This window comes from Aythya fuligula, chromosome 5 (genome assembly GCF_009819795.1).
Source record: "Aythya fuligula isolate bAytFul2 chromosome 5, bAytFul2.pri, whole genome shotgun sequence".
Taxonomy (NCBI): Eukaryota; Metazoa; Chordata; class Aves; order Anseriformes; family Anatidae; genus Aythya; species Aythya fuligula.
In genome coordinates, this window is record NC_045563.1 from 26,863,247 (window position 1) to 26,879,990 (window position 16,744).

The window sequence follows — 16,744 nt, forward strand, 5'->3', positions numbered from 1 at the left end:
TGAGTGGTAGAATGAAAGAAAGATTCTCTGCAATGGAAAGATGTTTTAAAACATGTTGCTGGGACACAGATGCTGAATCTAATCAAATTTGAGAGTTTAGATTTGGGCTTGATGTTCAGCAGAGATGAGAGGCAGAAACAAATGCTAAGGGTAGTTACCAGGCACAAAGGTTCCACTGAGACTGTGGTTGTTACACATTCAGAAGTTGAGCTTTCAGCACTCACCTGTACATGATGAGTAGAACCAGCGCCAGGATCCCTCCTCCATATACTCTTCTAGCTGCAGTGCTGGGGGACAAGAACCCAGCAAAGAACTTCAGTAGTGTGTCCCAGGTGATTCCTAGAAGGATCAGGCAGAAATCAGGAGCAATGCAGGAGCCAAACAAGAGTTGCTACATTCAGTCAGACTGGGCTGACCAAGCTCTATTAACACCAAAAAACCTTGTCAGTTTTTAAATCTATTTACCTTGCTAGAATTATACAGATTGTTTTCTATCAGCAGAGTTATTTTTTCTTTCTTTCCCACTTGAGATCTGGACCTCAGCCTGTTAACTAAGGTGGCACAAAAATCACAATAAAAACTACCAAGATTGAATTACAACTGGACATGACAGAAACGTAAGGACAGCAAAAAAAAAAAAAAAAAAAAAGGAAGTAACACATATAAAAGCACAAAGTAACAATGATACAGCAGAGGATAGGAATCACATCTCAATTCAAATACCCTAACCACTAGACATGACTGCCTCTTCAGTGTGGCAATGAAAAAGAGACAGGTAGGCACTGCAAGCTGCTTTGTGAAAAACATTTTCATTTATTCAGTGCTTTCAAGCACTTTACACAGGCAGAAAAAAATATGAGAATATACTGTTTAGTCTGAAAAATCTCCATTTAACAGAATTTCACCTGTTTCCCTGCCTCATCTTCTCTCAGTCTTCTGTATTTACCTGTCAACATGCTGGAAAAAAGCATGGCAGGAAAGTAGTGGTGGAAGTAGAGAACTCGGCCCATCATAAAGAAGGGGAGGTAATGAAGGAACCAGCCCAGAGCAATCTGTCCTCCACCATGAAGCACAACCCGGGACAGTTCTGGAACACAAACAAACAGGCTTCAGCAGAAAAAAAAAAACACACAAACAAACAAACAAAACAAAACAAACAAACAAACAAAAACAGATCCTATTTACAAGCCTCGTCACAGTAAGTAGCATGTGAATCACAGCAAAATAAACAGGAATGATCTTTGGAGTAAGTCATGCATTGGTCTGAAATTGGTCCAAGCCTCTGCACTATCCTAGCTACATTCTTTTTATATATACACAAACACCTTCCAGGAGAAAAATGAGCATTAGGTATTATATAACTGCATTTATGTTTAATATTGCATTTTATTATTATATAGCATTTTGTATGTTATTACATTTTACATAAGAAATATGTCTTAATATATCTTTTTTGATAAGTCTCAGTGGATTGGCAGGAGGTTGCCCTAGAGGCTCTATGTTAAGACCAAATTTGCAGTTTCTCAGGATGCACATTAGACTAATTAGGTCATTCCAGTTTCCGATGTTTTATGTTCTCTGCAATGAGACTACAAGCCATCTAGATGATCACTTTGCCAGCCTTTCCTGGAAAGAAACGTTGCTTAGCTTTCACAGCATGGGGAAAGGACCGAGAGCTCTGATGTCTGCATGCAGATTAGCTAATCACTTATTGTTTGACTTAATAGTGTCACATCATGTTTGTTATTTCCCTTCCAATGTAGAGATCTACAAAAGTAAGTAGCCATCGATGTAAACTGCAAGGTATGACTTCTTAGGATTTGCAAAAAGCTGTATTACCCTGGCTGGGGTCAGTAGCTCTGTTAGAAAAAACATCAGATTTTATCACCTTCTCATAGTGGTATGTCCAGATCAAAAACCGCTCCAACAAATATGCAGCTGGTCATTTCTAAGCAGCAGTAATGCCATGGTTTTGGCTGGGATAGCGTTAATTTTCTTTATAGAGGCTTTTACAATGCTGCTTTTCGTATTTTTAATGAAAATAGTGGTGATAACACACCGATTGTGCTGAGCAGTGTTTAGAGACAAGGACTTTTCTGCTTCTCATGCTGCTGCCCTGCCAGTGGGGAGGCTGGGGGGGGGCACAAGGATCTAGGAAGGGACAAAGCCAGGACAGCTGACCCAGATTGACCAAAGGGACATCCCATGCCATTGATGTCATTGTCAGTAACAAAGGCTGGGGGAAAAGAAGGAGGAGAAGGGGACATTCAGAGCAATGGCATTTGTCTTCCCAAGAAACCATTATGTGTGATGAGCCCTGCTGTCCTGAAATTGCCTGCCAATGAGAAGCAGCAAATGAATTCCTTGATTTGCTTCGCTTGCACATGCAGCTTTTACTTCACCTAATAAGCTGTCTTTATCTCAGCCCATGAATTTCCACACTTCTACCTTTCTGATGCTCACCCCCAGCACCGTGTTCAACTTCCAGAGGCTTTAATATGATTTATGAGTAAGTTTTTAACACAGAAATCCTAACATCAGCTTTTCCGTGCCAGGAAACGAGGGTGTTGTAACAGATTCTATAATGTAGGATGCATAGGAGAACTGACCTCACCTTTGAGTTCAGATGACAGTTGGACACCTCTCTTCAGTGCCACAGCAGTGGAAATTGCTGTCAGAAGATACAACCCAATAGTGAACAGATTTAGCCACCAAACCACCTATGTAGGAAAAGAGAAAGACTTTTAGGACTTAAGGCTGTAAACAGGAATGAACATGTGAAAGGGAATGAAAAGCTACATGCAAACATTTAAGAATAAAATGAGAGAGACAGTCCAAAAGAAAGAAGAGTAAGAGAAACATTGTCACTGGAAAAAGCATGAGTAAGCTAAAATTTGCTAAAGACATTATCTTGGAACCTCCTGTTCCAACTTACCGGGTTTCCCAGCAAATAAACCCGATAATCTGTCTCGTTGACACCAGAAAAACGCAGACCCTGAAGAAACAAACCAGAAGTAAGCAAAAAGGGTTTGAATCCTTGCAGCTTATTCTTAGTTTCTACAGTGTCAAAGGCGAGACCACTTCCCTTCAAGGCAGCTTCAATGTGATTAAGAGGTCCTGTGCTTCCAGAAGCATTGTGAAGTACCTGAGAGCAGAAAGGAAGGGGGACCGATCAACACACCTGGTAGTTGATAGGCCAGTGCCAGGGTTTGGATGTAACTTCATTGTCCTTTGGTTTCAGGCCACTGTTCCCCTACAGATAAGAAAAAAATGAAATGAGCGGGCAGTTGTGCTGCAAAGTCTGCTCATAAACATCTGAGTTTACAAACATACATGAACACTCTTCCTGAATAAAGACAGTTTTCTGACTACATGCACACATCATCTTATGGAGAGAGTTACAATGAGGACAAAGAATGTTTTAATACTACTGAGCAAGTGAAAACATTCTTTGGGTGTGATTAAAGGCAGTATTCTCTCATTTCTGTTCTCCAGGTTTTCTGTCACTAAGGATACACGTTGCATAAGTAAGATGTCTGTTCAGTAAGAGACTACTTCAACAGGCTTCCTTTCACTCTGAAATAAAAACCTCAGAAAAGATTATTTCCATGGAAACTCCTGCAGGTGCTTTCTTACCTGAGACAACGTTATCACTGGTTGCCATGGAAATACTTAACATTACTAACAAGTTGTTTGACTACCTTCTTTAGCAACTTTGAGAACACCTTTGCAAACAAACAAATTAAACCTTAGACTCCCATATCAAAGTGGTACATTCCCATTCTTCAGGGCAACAGAGCTGGTAAAAGGGTTAGGAAGGCACGTCCCTGAGGCTGAGGGTACTTGTGTTGTCTAGACAGGATAAAAGGCTCATTGCTCTCTACAATTTCCTGAGGAGGGGAAGTGGAGAGGGAGATGCTGGTCTCTATCCCCTGGTAACTGATGTCAGGACACGTTGAAACAGCACAAAGCTGTGCTAGGGAAGATTCAGACTGGACATCAGGAAAAATTTCTTTACTGTGAGTGTGGTTAAACACTGTAACAGACTTCCTAGAGAAGTGGTTTATGTCCCATGCCTGTCAGTCTTAAAGAGGCATTTGGATAATGCCCTCATTAATGTGCTTAACTTTTGGTTAGCCCTGAAGCAGTCAGGCAGTTGGATTAGATGATTTTGAAGGTCCCTTCCAACTGAACTCCTTCTATTATTTTCAGGTGGAGTGAGAAGCTAGAAGCAGAAGGGCTGTGGCTAAGATCAAAGAACAAACACAGGAAAAGACCACAAGACCAATCCACCCTGAAAATATTAAATCCATCTCTTTTGCATGTATCTTCAGGCATAAAGATGAAACTGAAAATGCAGCATCTCAATAAGCTTTAAAAAAAAGTAACAGGAGTTTTCCATTTTCAGTTCAAACATTTATTGTGTTTTTAAGTGTCTGTTTACCTAATTTTCCTGAGTGTGACCATAGTAGTATCCTCCTGCTCCACAAATACTAATTTAACTTCAAAACCTTCTGCTAAGTTAGGAGAAAATCCTAAGCTCTCCTTTACAGAACAGGATTTCAGCAGCAAAGAGATTACAGAACTAGACTGTAGCTAAATCACCTTAACAGTAGAGCTAGGCATCAAGCCCAAGGCTTCTAAACTTTTGGAAAAATTAGCCTCAAGAGCACCTCTTTTTCTAAGCAAAAAGGCAAGTAGGTTGCTGGGGCACATAAATTCTGCCCTAGCTTACAGCCATCACCCAGATATCTCAGAAAATGCTTTTTTTTTTTTTCTTTTTTAAATGAAAGATAAAGGAAGAGAAAATGATCATCTGGAATTAATGGTATCTTACCCGGATCATAACCATGTGGGATTCTAACAGAATTTCTGCAAAAGAAGGCTTCAAAACATCCAGGCTGATATTGGGCACTACAGAAAGAGAGGAAAGTAGATTAGAAATCTGTATGTTTTACTTTTATTTGCCTGTTGCATAATAAAACTAAACTCTCTCCTCCTGTGACAAATCTGCTTCTAGCACCTCTTTTAATTCCCTATGCAATTCATTCATATTCTAAATGCAGAGGCTTGAAGTCTAAGTAACCCCCAGTGAATTTCACATCTGATGTACTCCTAGATTTCCTCCTTTATTTCCAGGAGCAAGAGAAATATGTGTGTCTCTGAAATAAACAGATCTCTATTTCTAGATGAAATTAGAGACATATTGCTCATATGCTTCTGTTTATCTGTAAATGAGCCACGCGTGTGGGAATACAAAATGCAGTACAACAGAAGAGGAAACTCTACCAAGTCAACAAGCCCAGGATTGCTTTCCTCCAATCTGCAGAGTTGCTCTGAAAAGGTGAGGAACACCATGTTTTTGGTAACTCAGAACTCAGCCCAAGTCAGCTGCAATTCATGGGAGGAAAACCACACCAAACAATTCAGGCCAAATGAGGCTGTGACACATATCTAACTCCTGGATGAGGCTGCAAGGCCCATCTGTCATTACTGGCACACTGTTCTCTTCCCAGTCTTTGTCATACTTCTACTATCTATTACTTGATGGCACTGCAAAGTCATTACTTAGCATAACCTGTAAGAGAAGGAAGCAAATATAGCAGAGCAGGGTAGATCTTAACTTAAAAAAAATCATTCAAATATACACAACATACTCATATTAAGAGCAACGATTCCCAATTGAACCAATGACGTTAAAAATAACAGCTTGCACTGCAGTACCTATAAAACTTCATACTTTTGTTACCCAGGACAATCTCAAAATCCTTAAAATGTCTTTATATTTTCCACTACACTTGAAGCATATCACCAGTTCAATGTTCAAACAGTGAAGTCATGGAATCGTAAAATAAACTGAGCTGGAAGGGACTGTCGCATCCAAGTCCTAGCTCCACACAGCACTACCTAAAAATTAAACCACGTGTCTGAGAGCATTTGCCCAAACGCTTCTGGAACTCCAGCAGGCTTGGTGCTGTGACCACTTCCCTAGGAAGCCTGTTCCAGTGCCTGACCACCCTCTCAGTGAAGAGCCTTTTCCTGCTATCCGATGTGAAACTCCCCTTGGCTACACATCTCTGAACAACTGGCCCAAGCTTAGCAAGTTTGCACCTGAGCTGTGGAACAACAGACAAATCCAAATCACTGACTGCCAGTTCTTGCTATCTGATAGCTCATCCTTTCCCTTAACAGGGAGCCAAAATGGACCCTCAATGTAAAGGAAAATAAATGACTCACACTTGGGGTTGATATGATCTTCAAAGTTCCAGAGGGAGTTGGGAGTGTCCTTCAGGTATGGTGTGCAGGTGACTTCCACTTGTTCCCAACCCCTGAGGAACAACAGAACAGTCAGACACTATCCCACCACGCAGAAACCAAAACAGATTTAAAAGAAAGCCTACATACAAATTCCACTAAATATATGGGCCACATTTCTAAATTTGGGTGCCTAACGTCAAAACACTTAGCGCAAAGAAGCTGCACGTTGACAACTTCAAGTCAACCCTTACAGTCTCTCCAGAAAAAAACGAAATCACCATCATTAAGTCAATCCATGCTTATAGAAACAAAGGATCAACTTCAGAGGATCCCACCACTTGCTCTGTCACCCTATCTCTAGCAAGTCACATCAAATACTTGTGTAGAAAGTGCATCAGACCCTGCAGTAGTCTGACAGATTAATAAGGAATTTTCTATCAACTGCCACTTACCAAGCTTACTTCCACTAATTCATTAATTACATTAATCAACCATCACTTAACTTTCTGAAGGACAGTGATTATTCCCCTTCAAAGTCTTAAAAAAATCTTTATTTGCAGTTACCTGGGTTTTCTTCCCCCTCAGCTCTTAATGTCATAAATATTTTGCAGCAGTGACTTTCACTCACGGGGTAAGTTTGTGTTAGTACAAAAAAATATATACCTCCCTTCCTGAATGCTGTTGTCAGAGACAGTGATTTATTATTTTAAACCAAACACATTATTTACTCATGAACCCAGCCTCACTGAAAAAGATATAAATGCCATTTGCATTCCTGACCAGGCAGAAGTATCTGCCTGCACTCACCATGATTCAGCATTCACCAGATTTCTTAGTAGTTTTTTGTTTTGTTTTTTTTTTTTAAAACCATAAAACAGTGAAGGGAAACCTAAGCGAGCAGTGACAGAAGCAGCTCTGGAAGCAGAAGCCTGCTGCTTCAGGATCCATGTTAGCATCCCACACAGTGGAGCTGTGCAGATAGAGCAGCTTGTTTGGCATTAGTCTGGATGTCTCTGCATGCACCTCGTTTTGTGATAAAGATATATAATCCGTAAACATATTAAATCCCATCCCCTGTTAACATCAGATTGTTACTGTTGCCCTCACACTACAAACACCTCATGTGAAAATAGCAGGACGGAATTCCAACAACAAAAGAAGTTAATACCAGTAACAATAGGTTTGGAGGATTATGGTACGGAATGGCACGAACTGCCCCAGTTTCTAGCAATTTTGGTGAACCTTAAGGCTAGAACAGGCCTTGAAGAACACAGCTATCATCCCCTCCTGGACTTACTGCATGACAAAATCAATACCTGTGCTAATCTTGGATCTCTTGGTTAGGGATATGATTTTTCAGAGCCACTGCCCAGCAGGCACTTTCACTGTAATAAACTGCATAATCCTAACTCTGATTTTCTGGTTGTACTTGTCGTACCTCCTAGATACTTCTTTATTTTTTTAAGGATAAAGAAATGGAGGAAACGTGGTTACTGCTGAGTTTAAATTTAAAAGAGCCAATAAGCAAACAAACATGGTAACTCCAGGCCATGTGGGGTGGGGCAGGGAAGGAATACAAGCTACTTACCATTTTGGCAGAGTCTTTCCAGAAGAGCCCAGTAAACACCCTGTGGCCACATGGGTTAGCCGGACCTGACTCCGCAGGACTTTGATAAGCTTCCCGGGCTTTCTGCCCACCACTTCAATCCGCCAGAAGTCATTGGAGTCTCCTGTTCCATTCTATCATGGAAAAACACCATAGGAGAGAAAGAAGCAAACCTAACCAAAAGACATATGCAACTGAAACACTGCAAATACGAACTTCTGAAACTCCAGTGATGACAAAGCTAAACAAAAGAGCCCACACTATCATTGCTCAGACTTCACAGAAGAGATTCCCCATTAGAAACAGAGGATTCTACACATGAGCAACTACCACAGACATTTTTATCTTGCCAGCCTTTTTTTTTTTCCCTTCAAATTCATTCTTGACTGTGGCTCAGAGTTACATTTCAAAACAGGGGTAACTTGGCTGCTTCACAGAAGGGGTTTAGGCAACAGCCTTTGGAAATTCAGCCCTCAAAGCAGATTTCATTTTCGTGATTCAAAATTCTGTCATCATTCTGTCAACAAAAGCCAGTTGTCTATGTGACAAGGCCAAATACACGGAATAATACTTGTCAGAGCAACTTCAGGGTTGCTCAGTTTGGCATTTATGGAGTTGAAGGCTGCCAAAGCTAGACTGACATTAAAGCTTACGTTATGTTCTTGTCTGTGTTCATATTAAATAGACCTTAAATAAGATAAGCTATTTTATACTAGACCAACTTCTCCTCTAATCCTGTAGATTTACAGCTACATCTACCACCCTGGCAAACAAACTAAGAGCAGAAATAAATCCCCCTGGCACAGTATGAACTCCCCCCAACCCAAACAGCTTTTGCTTCATCTTGCTATTCACTTACTATTCCATAGCCAGTGACCTGAAAATGCTTCCTTGTCAGGGGAGCCTCATGCTGGTGACTGTGAAGATTTCTTGAAGTTCTGGAATTAAATTAAAAGTCAAACCTTGTTTGTTTTTTAAAATGTCTCAATCAATTTGTGATAAGATCTTTGGGTTAAGGCATTCAGAGACAGCCACCAGCACTTTGACCACCGAATGGCAGAGCAAGATACAGCTCCGACAGCAGTGGGGCCACAGAGCAAAAGAGCTGCTTCCCACCATGCAACTCTGAGTTTACGCCACACTGGGCACTTTTAGTGAAGAAGGACACCATGAATAAATCCAGCCCTCAGGCCATAAACCACCACCTCCAAGTGGTAATCTACCACAGCTCGTAAATCAAAAACATTTACATGTAGGTGAAACTGCCCTGAGGTCCACACACACACACGCTTTTTTCCTTCTTATGAAAGGAGAAAGGTGGGACTGACAGTCCTGCTCTTGCAAGAAGCAAAACAAGATCCTGACCTCTCTACATTATCACTTTTACTTCTAAGGTAAATGACTGTACCTTTTGGTCAGATTTACTGAGGTAGGGGATCGTGGCCCCCATTACACCAGCCACAGATGGAGCCTCTCACTCCAGCAGGGACTGGTAGATGAGGCAACCAGAAAAGCAAGGCCATACCCTGGTCCGTTCTTACTCATATTATGAATCTCCCTCGCCAACAACACAGCTGCATCTTCCCCTCTCTGCCTTATCTGCACACAAAGCCTCTGCCCACACTTGATGAAATCTGTCTGCAAAGAGAGGAGAGCCACCTGCTGGATCTTTTCCCTAATGCTGCAGTTTTACCTCCCATTCTGCAGAATTCCCTTCCAACGTGTAAGTTAAGCAAGCCCAGTATTGCCAAACCAAGATTTTACCACTTTCATTTTTGTATACTTAGCAGTAAACCCCAAAGTTCAAAGTATCATTTTTTAAGGTCTTCAAATCTTTTTGGAAGACTTACACAATGACTTGTGAATATGCAATACTGAACGCAATAAGACATGATTTTCAGGCTCACAAATATAGAACTTCTGTTAAAAAATAAAAGCCGTGATAGCACAGAGCATTATGGCACTGTGACATTAGATGAGATGAAGATTAAATATCAAGTCACTAGGGCTCCCCTACGTCACCCTCATTTATTCATCACAAAGGCAAAAGCCAACATTTTCATTGAAAATGTCTCAGAGCTGTGATTTATGTCATTTTTGTGCACAAAATGACAGAACATGGGTTTTGAATGGCTTCTTTGCAGGAGTTGCCTTTGCTATTGCACCTCACATAGTTGAACAAATCCCTGTGCCACTTAGGTAGGTACTGATAATGAAGCTGTATGGTTCTGTTAAAGGTTTCCCATTTTACAGACACACTTCAAAACAAACCAAAGAAGAAAACCTTCACAAAGCCCACATTGGCAATGCAGATGTACAGACACCTCTGCCACAGAACCAGCTTGTGCTGGCCTAACATTGTAGTCTTTGGCAGGCCAAATTGCCCTCCAGTTCTACTCAATCACTCAGTCTCTTCACATCCCAGAAATCATCCTTACTCTTTATGTTCCAGGCGAATAATATCTCCATGCCTCACAAACTCCACAGGGCTGGAGGGGTCTGACAGATCTGCTGGAGGAAGAAAACTAATCACACCAAAGCACTGACAAACAAATCAGGGTCTCAAGGTTTTTTGTGAACATTCATGCCTCAAGCAGACAATACAAGGCAAAATAGTTTGTGTAAGCTTGGTGTAAATCACTACTCTAGTTTAAAGAACAGCCCTGAGGGTTACTCTATAGAGTAACATGACCCAAAGCAGTACATAGAACCCTTAAATAAAGAGGATGCCTGGCTAGGCTAACTGAACTTCTTAACTAGATATCTACGTTTTAATTTCATGGACTATAAAATGACACTTGTAAGACTGTTTATAGTTTTGTAATATACAGGTTACTTGCATTTTTTTGTTGTTTAGAGTATTCCTTGTCAATTTATATATATATGTGCTGCAGGTGCAGAAAGGAAACTACCCTAGACCAAACATGCCTCAGCTACACTAATTGATATTCTAAATCAAGAGAATATCACCTTCAATAATCTACATTGTCCAAGGAAGCAACCATGCAAATCACTTGAACACCATGTATCAGAACATACCGGGAACCAGCTTCTCCAGGAGTCACAGCCATAATAACAGACTCCACAAAATATTAACTGAGCTCAGATTAATTTCCTCTCCGTTATTGGCAACCCGACCTGACTGAAAAGTTGTCAGTGCAACCTTCAGCCAAAAAAAGCTTAATTTATTTTTACTGTACATCCTGGAGAAAAAAAAAATTTAAAAATGGTAGATACAAATAGGGTTGATGAAGATGGAGTCAGATTCCCCTTGTTCTACCTCCTCCCCTCCTCTTATCTATGAAGGACACTTTGCCCTGGAGGGAACTCAACATATTTATGTTAACAACTGAAGCAGCAATTATAAAAGGCTCTTTACTGGTATTTGTTACCTGTATCTGAGTCATGTTTCTTTATAATCCACAGGTTATTCAAATCTTTATGTAAGTAGGCAGTGACCTAAAAGCACAGGATAAATTATTCTACCAAACAAGAATAAAGCTGGTGATAGCAAAGATGAATTTGCCAGCAAATCAAAGCCCCAAATTAATGCACTACTAACAGAGAAAACCTGGGAAGACCTGGGAAGACTTTTACAGCGTTTCACTCTAGAAAGCTATTTACTGACCACTGCTTAACCAAGATCCCACCCTTTACTCAGGGTCCAGCACATCCACCCTGGAGCACTAGAGCACTACACTTAATGGCAGTGCACATGCATCATGAGTAACTGCTTCCAGCCACACAGCTTGACTTTAGAGGTTCCTTCTACAACAACAGGGTATTGAAATCTGGACTTTTTGAATAGCCACTGACCAGTATGAGAAGGAAACAGCACTAGTATTGCTGGTAGAGATTTATGACAATGGACTGCTTATGACAACCATAATACTTTTGCCAAAAGATCGGAAGTCGGAAGGATTCAGGGATCAGCTGTTGAAGCAGTATTATTACCCGGCTAATCTTCACCAGCCTGCTCAGCCTCACACACAGTAACTGCTCTTATTGCTACCAAGAGCCGGGGAGATTATTGGGCCCAAGGGTGCTGCTGCAGGAGGTTACCTTCCCAGCAGGACAACTCTGCCCTCTTTGCTCACTCTCCCCTTCCAGCTGCAGAAGCAGCAAGCCCTACTCTCCAGGACCCAATCCCAACCCTGCACCTGTGCCTCCCACTCAGATGCAAGCAGACAGCCCAGCAGACGGGTGACTGAGGCAGAGCATACAGGAGTATTTTTGTGGGGGAAAAATGGGGAGTTGGAGATAAAATCTCTTACTTTGAGGTCATATCATCATCAGAGGAGGTGATGGAGGAAGCAAAGAGATCATAATCTTCATCTTTTCTTCCCCCAAATCTCCTCCAAGCTCTACACTCCCTTCCCCTCTCCATACTCCAAAAACCACCCAGTCCCCTAACTTGTCCCACCTTCTGGGTAGGGGTCACAGGGTGGCAGGGAAGTCTCTACCTTGTCCCATTTACTCTCAAGGAAACTCTCATCAGGATCCTCCAAACCCCCCTTGCTTGCTTTCACTCTCAGGAAGCATGCTCTGCACTTTAATTTGGTCTATCCTTGAACAAGTTTTGGTATTATATCTCCACATTCAGTAATAAACATCAATGTTGCATGACAGTATTAGAATTTTTAGTTGACAAGAACAGCAGGAGAAGATGATTAATTAAAAAAATGTTTTTGAAAACCTCCTCCTCATAGCAGAGGATTCATGGAGTTAAGAACAAACACTTGTTTTTCTTTGGAAACTTTCAAGGAGTTCAGAACAATTTTTAGACACTAACAAGCAAACTGCAGAGATTATCTTGGGAAGGCTGCAGAAGCTGCAAAGATTTGTGAAGCTTAATGATGATAAACAAAAATAAGAAATGCACTTAATTTCTCTAAAACTTAATTAGCAATAGTAATATGGTTTCTGATTTATACTTCAATTTACTGGTTTATCACTTAAATATAAGCCCTTAGAGAGCTCAGCTAAGCACTTTTCATTATGGCTAATGAATGGCTTACAAATATACAGATAACCAATTTAATGAACAAAGCCTTACAAATTCCCTGCTGACAGATGAGGAAAGCAAGGCACAAGAGGAAGTAATTCATATTAAGGTCACAGAGCCCATGGCAGGAATGAAAACAACACCCAGCACTCCTATCTCCTGTTGATTTTAACATACAGCAACAAAACCTATATGGGAAAGTAATAGATTTGTTTTAAAACTAAGTTCTACTGCCTTCCCTGAGGTAACAACAGCACTTTCATTACAGAACATTATTTTAAAATCCTCATGGTCACTGTCTACAGAGTCTTGCTACTGCAATAAAGTTTTGTTACTGCAAGTCACCTCTTTGGTGCAAGCTGGTGGGCTCTCAAGCATCCTTTTTACTCAAGATTCCAAGTACCCAGCTGTGGCACCGAGAGGACAACAGGTGCTGAGTAAATACATAGCTCCTGTCACAGTGACAAATAATGTTAAGTGCAACAGGAATGAGTAGATGGTTATAGACAGAGGCAGGGCACTGACCTGCTGCTGGCGAGCCCCTACGCCCTCTGGGTAGAGGTGCCAGTGGGAGTGAAGGTATCCCCCTGCCATCCGAAGGTTCTTCATCGTGACCACAGATCCATATGCCAAATCTAAACAGGAAGGAACAAGAGAAAAAAGCATAAGGCAGCTCTCCTATAAATGTCTCCCAGAGCCAGCCTGTGGTGCTCTGATTAGGCATGTATGTTCCTACTTTGTTTTGATGAAAGCTCGCTTCCTGAGCTGTCCAAACAGCTCATTGCAAGCTTATCTTCCATCACTATCCACTATTCAGTAAAACTGTTACACAATATTTAAACCTTTTAAAATTCTCCCAGCCAGTTATAGCATAAACAGAAGTGCTAGGTTAACTGTATGCAATTTCCATTGAGAAAGGATTGAGAAACCTTTCCATAAGCATAGATGGTCAAATTAAAACAAACAATTTTGAAAAGCACGTGACTAGTTTGAAGCACTCCATCCTCCAACCCCTACAGCAACACAAGAAGAAAGGGAGGCAAGCTCAAGCAGCTATCAGCTGGTACTCTGCCTTAATACAACTTTCTTCCTTCACAACCTCCAACACAAGTGGATCACCTGGGAGAATGGACCTGATGCTCTCCCAGTAGCAGCTCTGGAGCAAGGACAAATCTTTTTTGTTGTCTAAAGCAACGCTGAAGGCCAACAAAAGAACAGGGAGCAGCTGCATGCATACAACACTGTCAAATCCCTCAAAATGGTGCCTTTCCCTCAAGAAGTAATATGAGGACACAGCTAGTGACCGTGCACCAAGCACAATCTAATTTTCAGCCTTTTTCTTTTCTGCTGATAAATAAAACCATACTGAGGAACAGCATGGACCTGACCATGACCACAAAGGAATGATCTGCACGGATTCACAAGTGATGTTATTTTTACTTAAACCCCCAAGTATATTGACAATACTCAGAGCAGTTTACTCCCTGGGGCACTCACGCTCTGGAACGGAGACGTTGTGAAGATTGTTCCCGATCAGCTGGGACTGAAAGGCAGAACTGAAGAAACCGTCCCCGGGACCACTACAAAATAGAGCAAAGAACACGTCAATTTGAAATCTGGCAAAACAAGCATACAAAACTATCATGCACTACCAATTTGTTTTTACAGAAGGAAAATGAAAAAAAAAAAAAAAAAAAGGAAAAAAGACAAAACCAGATGGCCTCAGGAGAAGACTGACGGGATTTGCCTTAGATGCACCTCTAATGCTGTGAATCACAACAGATAGGCGATACACACATTCTTGCAAGAAATTGCCCAGAGTCAGAAGGACTTGAGAACACAAAGATGTATGCCTTCTGGCACCATTAACCATCTTTGGAGGTGTTCTTCTAACAAATAAATTGACTCACTGTCGGCTCAGATATAACAAAGTCTGTCCCTGTGGCTCCTGAAGTCTCATATCCACTAATAGGTTAGAGGTAAAATCAGCTGACTTAACTGAAAATATAATAAATTTAATTTTATATTCTCTTTAATGGTGAAATGCTTTAATAATCTCATCTCTTAACATTAGCATGTGGGAAAGCATTACATATTTTATTGCTGTTGTGCTCCTTCCACATAAAAAGCATTCCTTAGTTGTAGGCATTCAGAGTAGTCTTTGGGCACACTTACTAGACATTTTTAATCACAGTCAAAGCTTTTTTCAGGAATGCGATGCCTTTTTTTTTTTTTTGATAGTTACAAAAAGGAATGGAGTTGAGACATTTTCAGGTCCAGGAAAGAAAGGGAAGAAAAAAAAGATAGAGAGTTTGGTCAGGATCCTTCCTTGGCACATCAAAGCCTCAAGCTCACACTCTGTTTCCCTGCCAGCTCAGCCAGAGCCTTTCTCTAAGAACAATGCAGGAGTCTGGGAAGGGAATTAAACAAAGACACAGCTTGTGGCTGTGCTTGTGACGCTGAAAATGGAGAAATCCATAATCAATGGTCTTTAAATCAAAGCACAGACAAATTATTTTTTTACTGGAAAAAAAAAATAAAATACCTTTTATTTAACACTGTAAAATGAACAGCAAACATGGCCGTGTAGAGGGCAAGCGGGAGCAGGATGAGGCAGAGTACACGAGCCAGTAAATGCTTCCCAAACATGACCTGTAATAAATACAACCTGGATCAAACAGTGTAGCTTCAGACAACTCCACTACATACTCTGCAGGACCCTGAGTAGCAGTCTGCCATGCACACATGCGCAGCAGGCTGCAGAATTACCTCAAAGAGGCCTAGAGAAAGGTAAAAGCTTGGGCAGAGTTTGCTGTGCATCTCAAAAATGAGGAACTGGGGTAACCTTGAAATTTCAGGCTCTTGGAGGGAAGATAAAAAAGACAATGGGACATTTTAATTTCCCCAATTACTGAATATCCCTAACTTTAGGGAAGGAGGCTGGGCAGCTCCCATTGACAAGACTTTGAAAACAAGAACCTTAACCTGTTTACCAAGGACCTTAACCTGTTTACCAGTGGTACACAACTTGACATAAAATCACAGCAAGGAAATGGCTTTTAGAATAGCAATCCTTAAAGGTAAGCAAAAGGGAAAATGAAAACATGATTGCACAAGCTTCTAGATACACCACTCCCAACAAGTGCAGATGTGGATGCAGTGAGGGCTAGATATGCTTCATTCACAGGAACCAGCTCACTTAGCAAAGATAGTATAATACTGCAACTTCTTTTGATGCTCCTCAGACAGCAGTTACAGAAAAGTCAGCAGCAAATCCTCTGAGCGTTTCAGCTGCCTCAACACAAAAGCAGAGCACTTGATTTAAAACACTGGGAGAGGTCGCTCGTACACAGGTGGCCAATATGTGGTTGCACATTCACATCTTCCTGACACTGCAGGTAACAGAGCACATAATATAAAGCACACAATGGGTAATAAATAGCTGTGGGAGGAGAAAATAGCTTAAACAGCAAAAATTGTTGCTAAATGTCCACATCTAACTACAAAGCTGATAAGGGCAAACACACTATCTTCCTTTTTCTTCCTATCACACAATCATTAAGCTAATCATTTTCCATCCGTTAATACCAGAGCCAAAGATTTCAGAAGTAACAGGGAAAGAGAAATGGTCTAAAATTTTGGGTAGACCCGTGCGGTGCCAGGAGTTGGACTTGATGATCCTTATGGGTCCCTTCCAACTCAGGATATTCTATGATTCCATGAGCTGAGCATTTTACAAAACAAAGAACCTACTGAAGTCAACAAAAGAGGCAGTTGCTCAGCCCAGGTTCTTGAGCAGAACATTTGATAACCACTGGACACTTGGAAAAACGCCGACTGATGGCACATAACCACATTTCTGTAGCACAGCACCA

At 41.1% G+C, this 16,744-nt stretch overlaps 1 protein-coding gene across 1 annotated transcript in view; it reads right to left on the bottom strand.

Annotated features, from left to right (window-relative positions):
- The window catches only part of POMT2 (protein O-mannosyltransferase 2), a 28,249-nt gene that overhangs the window by 5,227 nt on the left and 6,278 nt on the right, over positions 1 to 16,744 (bottom strand). The window contains exons 7-20 of the mRNA XM_032188367.1: positions 15,415 to 15,521; positions 14,367 to 14,449; positions 13,395 to 13,504; positions 11,257 to 11,323; positions 10,303 to 10,375; positions 8,724 to 8,802; positions 7,847 to 7,998; positions 6,238 to 6,329; positions 4,838 to 4,914; positions 3,182 to 3,253; positions 2,936 to 2,995; positions 2,615 to 2,720; positions 947 to 1,087; positions 225 to 339 (exon numbers count right to left, since the gene is read on the bottom strand). Coding sequence (XP_032044258.1) covers positions 225 to 339; positions 947 to 1,087; positions 2,615 to 2,720; positions 2,936 to 2,995; positions 3,182 to 3,253; positions 4,838 to 4,914; positions 6,238 to 6,329; positions 7,847 to 7,998; positions 8,724 to 8,802; positions 10,303 to 10,375; positions 11,257 to 11,323; positions 13,395 to 13,504; positions 14,367 to 14,449; positions 15,415 to 15,521 — 1,334 coding nt within the window. The remainder of the gene's footprint in view (positions 1 to 224; positions 340 to 946; positions 1,088 to 2,614; positions 2,721 to 2,935; positions 2,996 to 3,181; positions 3,254 to 4,837; positions 4,915 to 6,237; positions 6,330 to 7,846; positions 7,999 to 8,723; positions 8,803 to 10,302; positions 10,376 to 11,256; positions 11,324 to 13,394; positions 13,505 to 14,366; positions 14,450 to 15,414; positions 15,522 to 16,744) is intronic.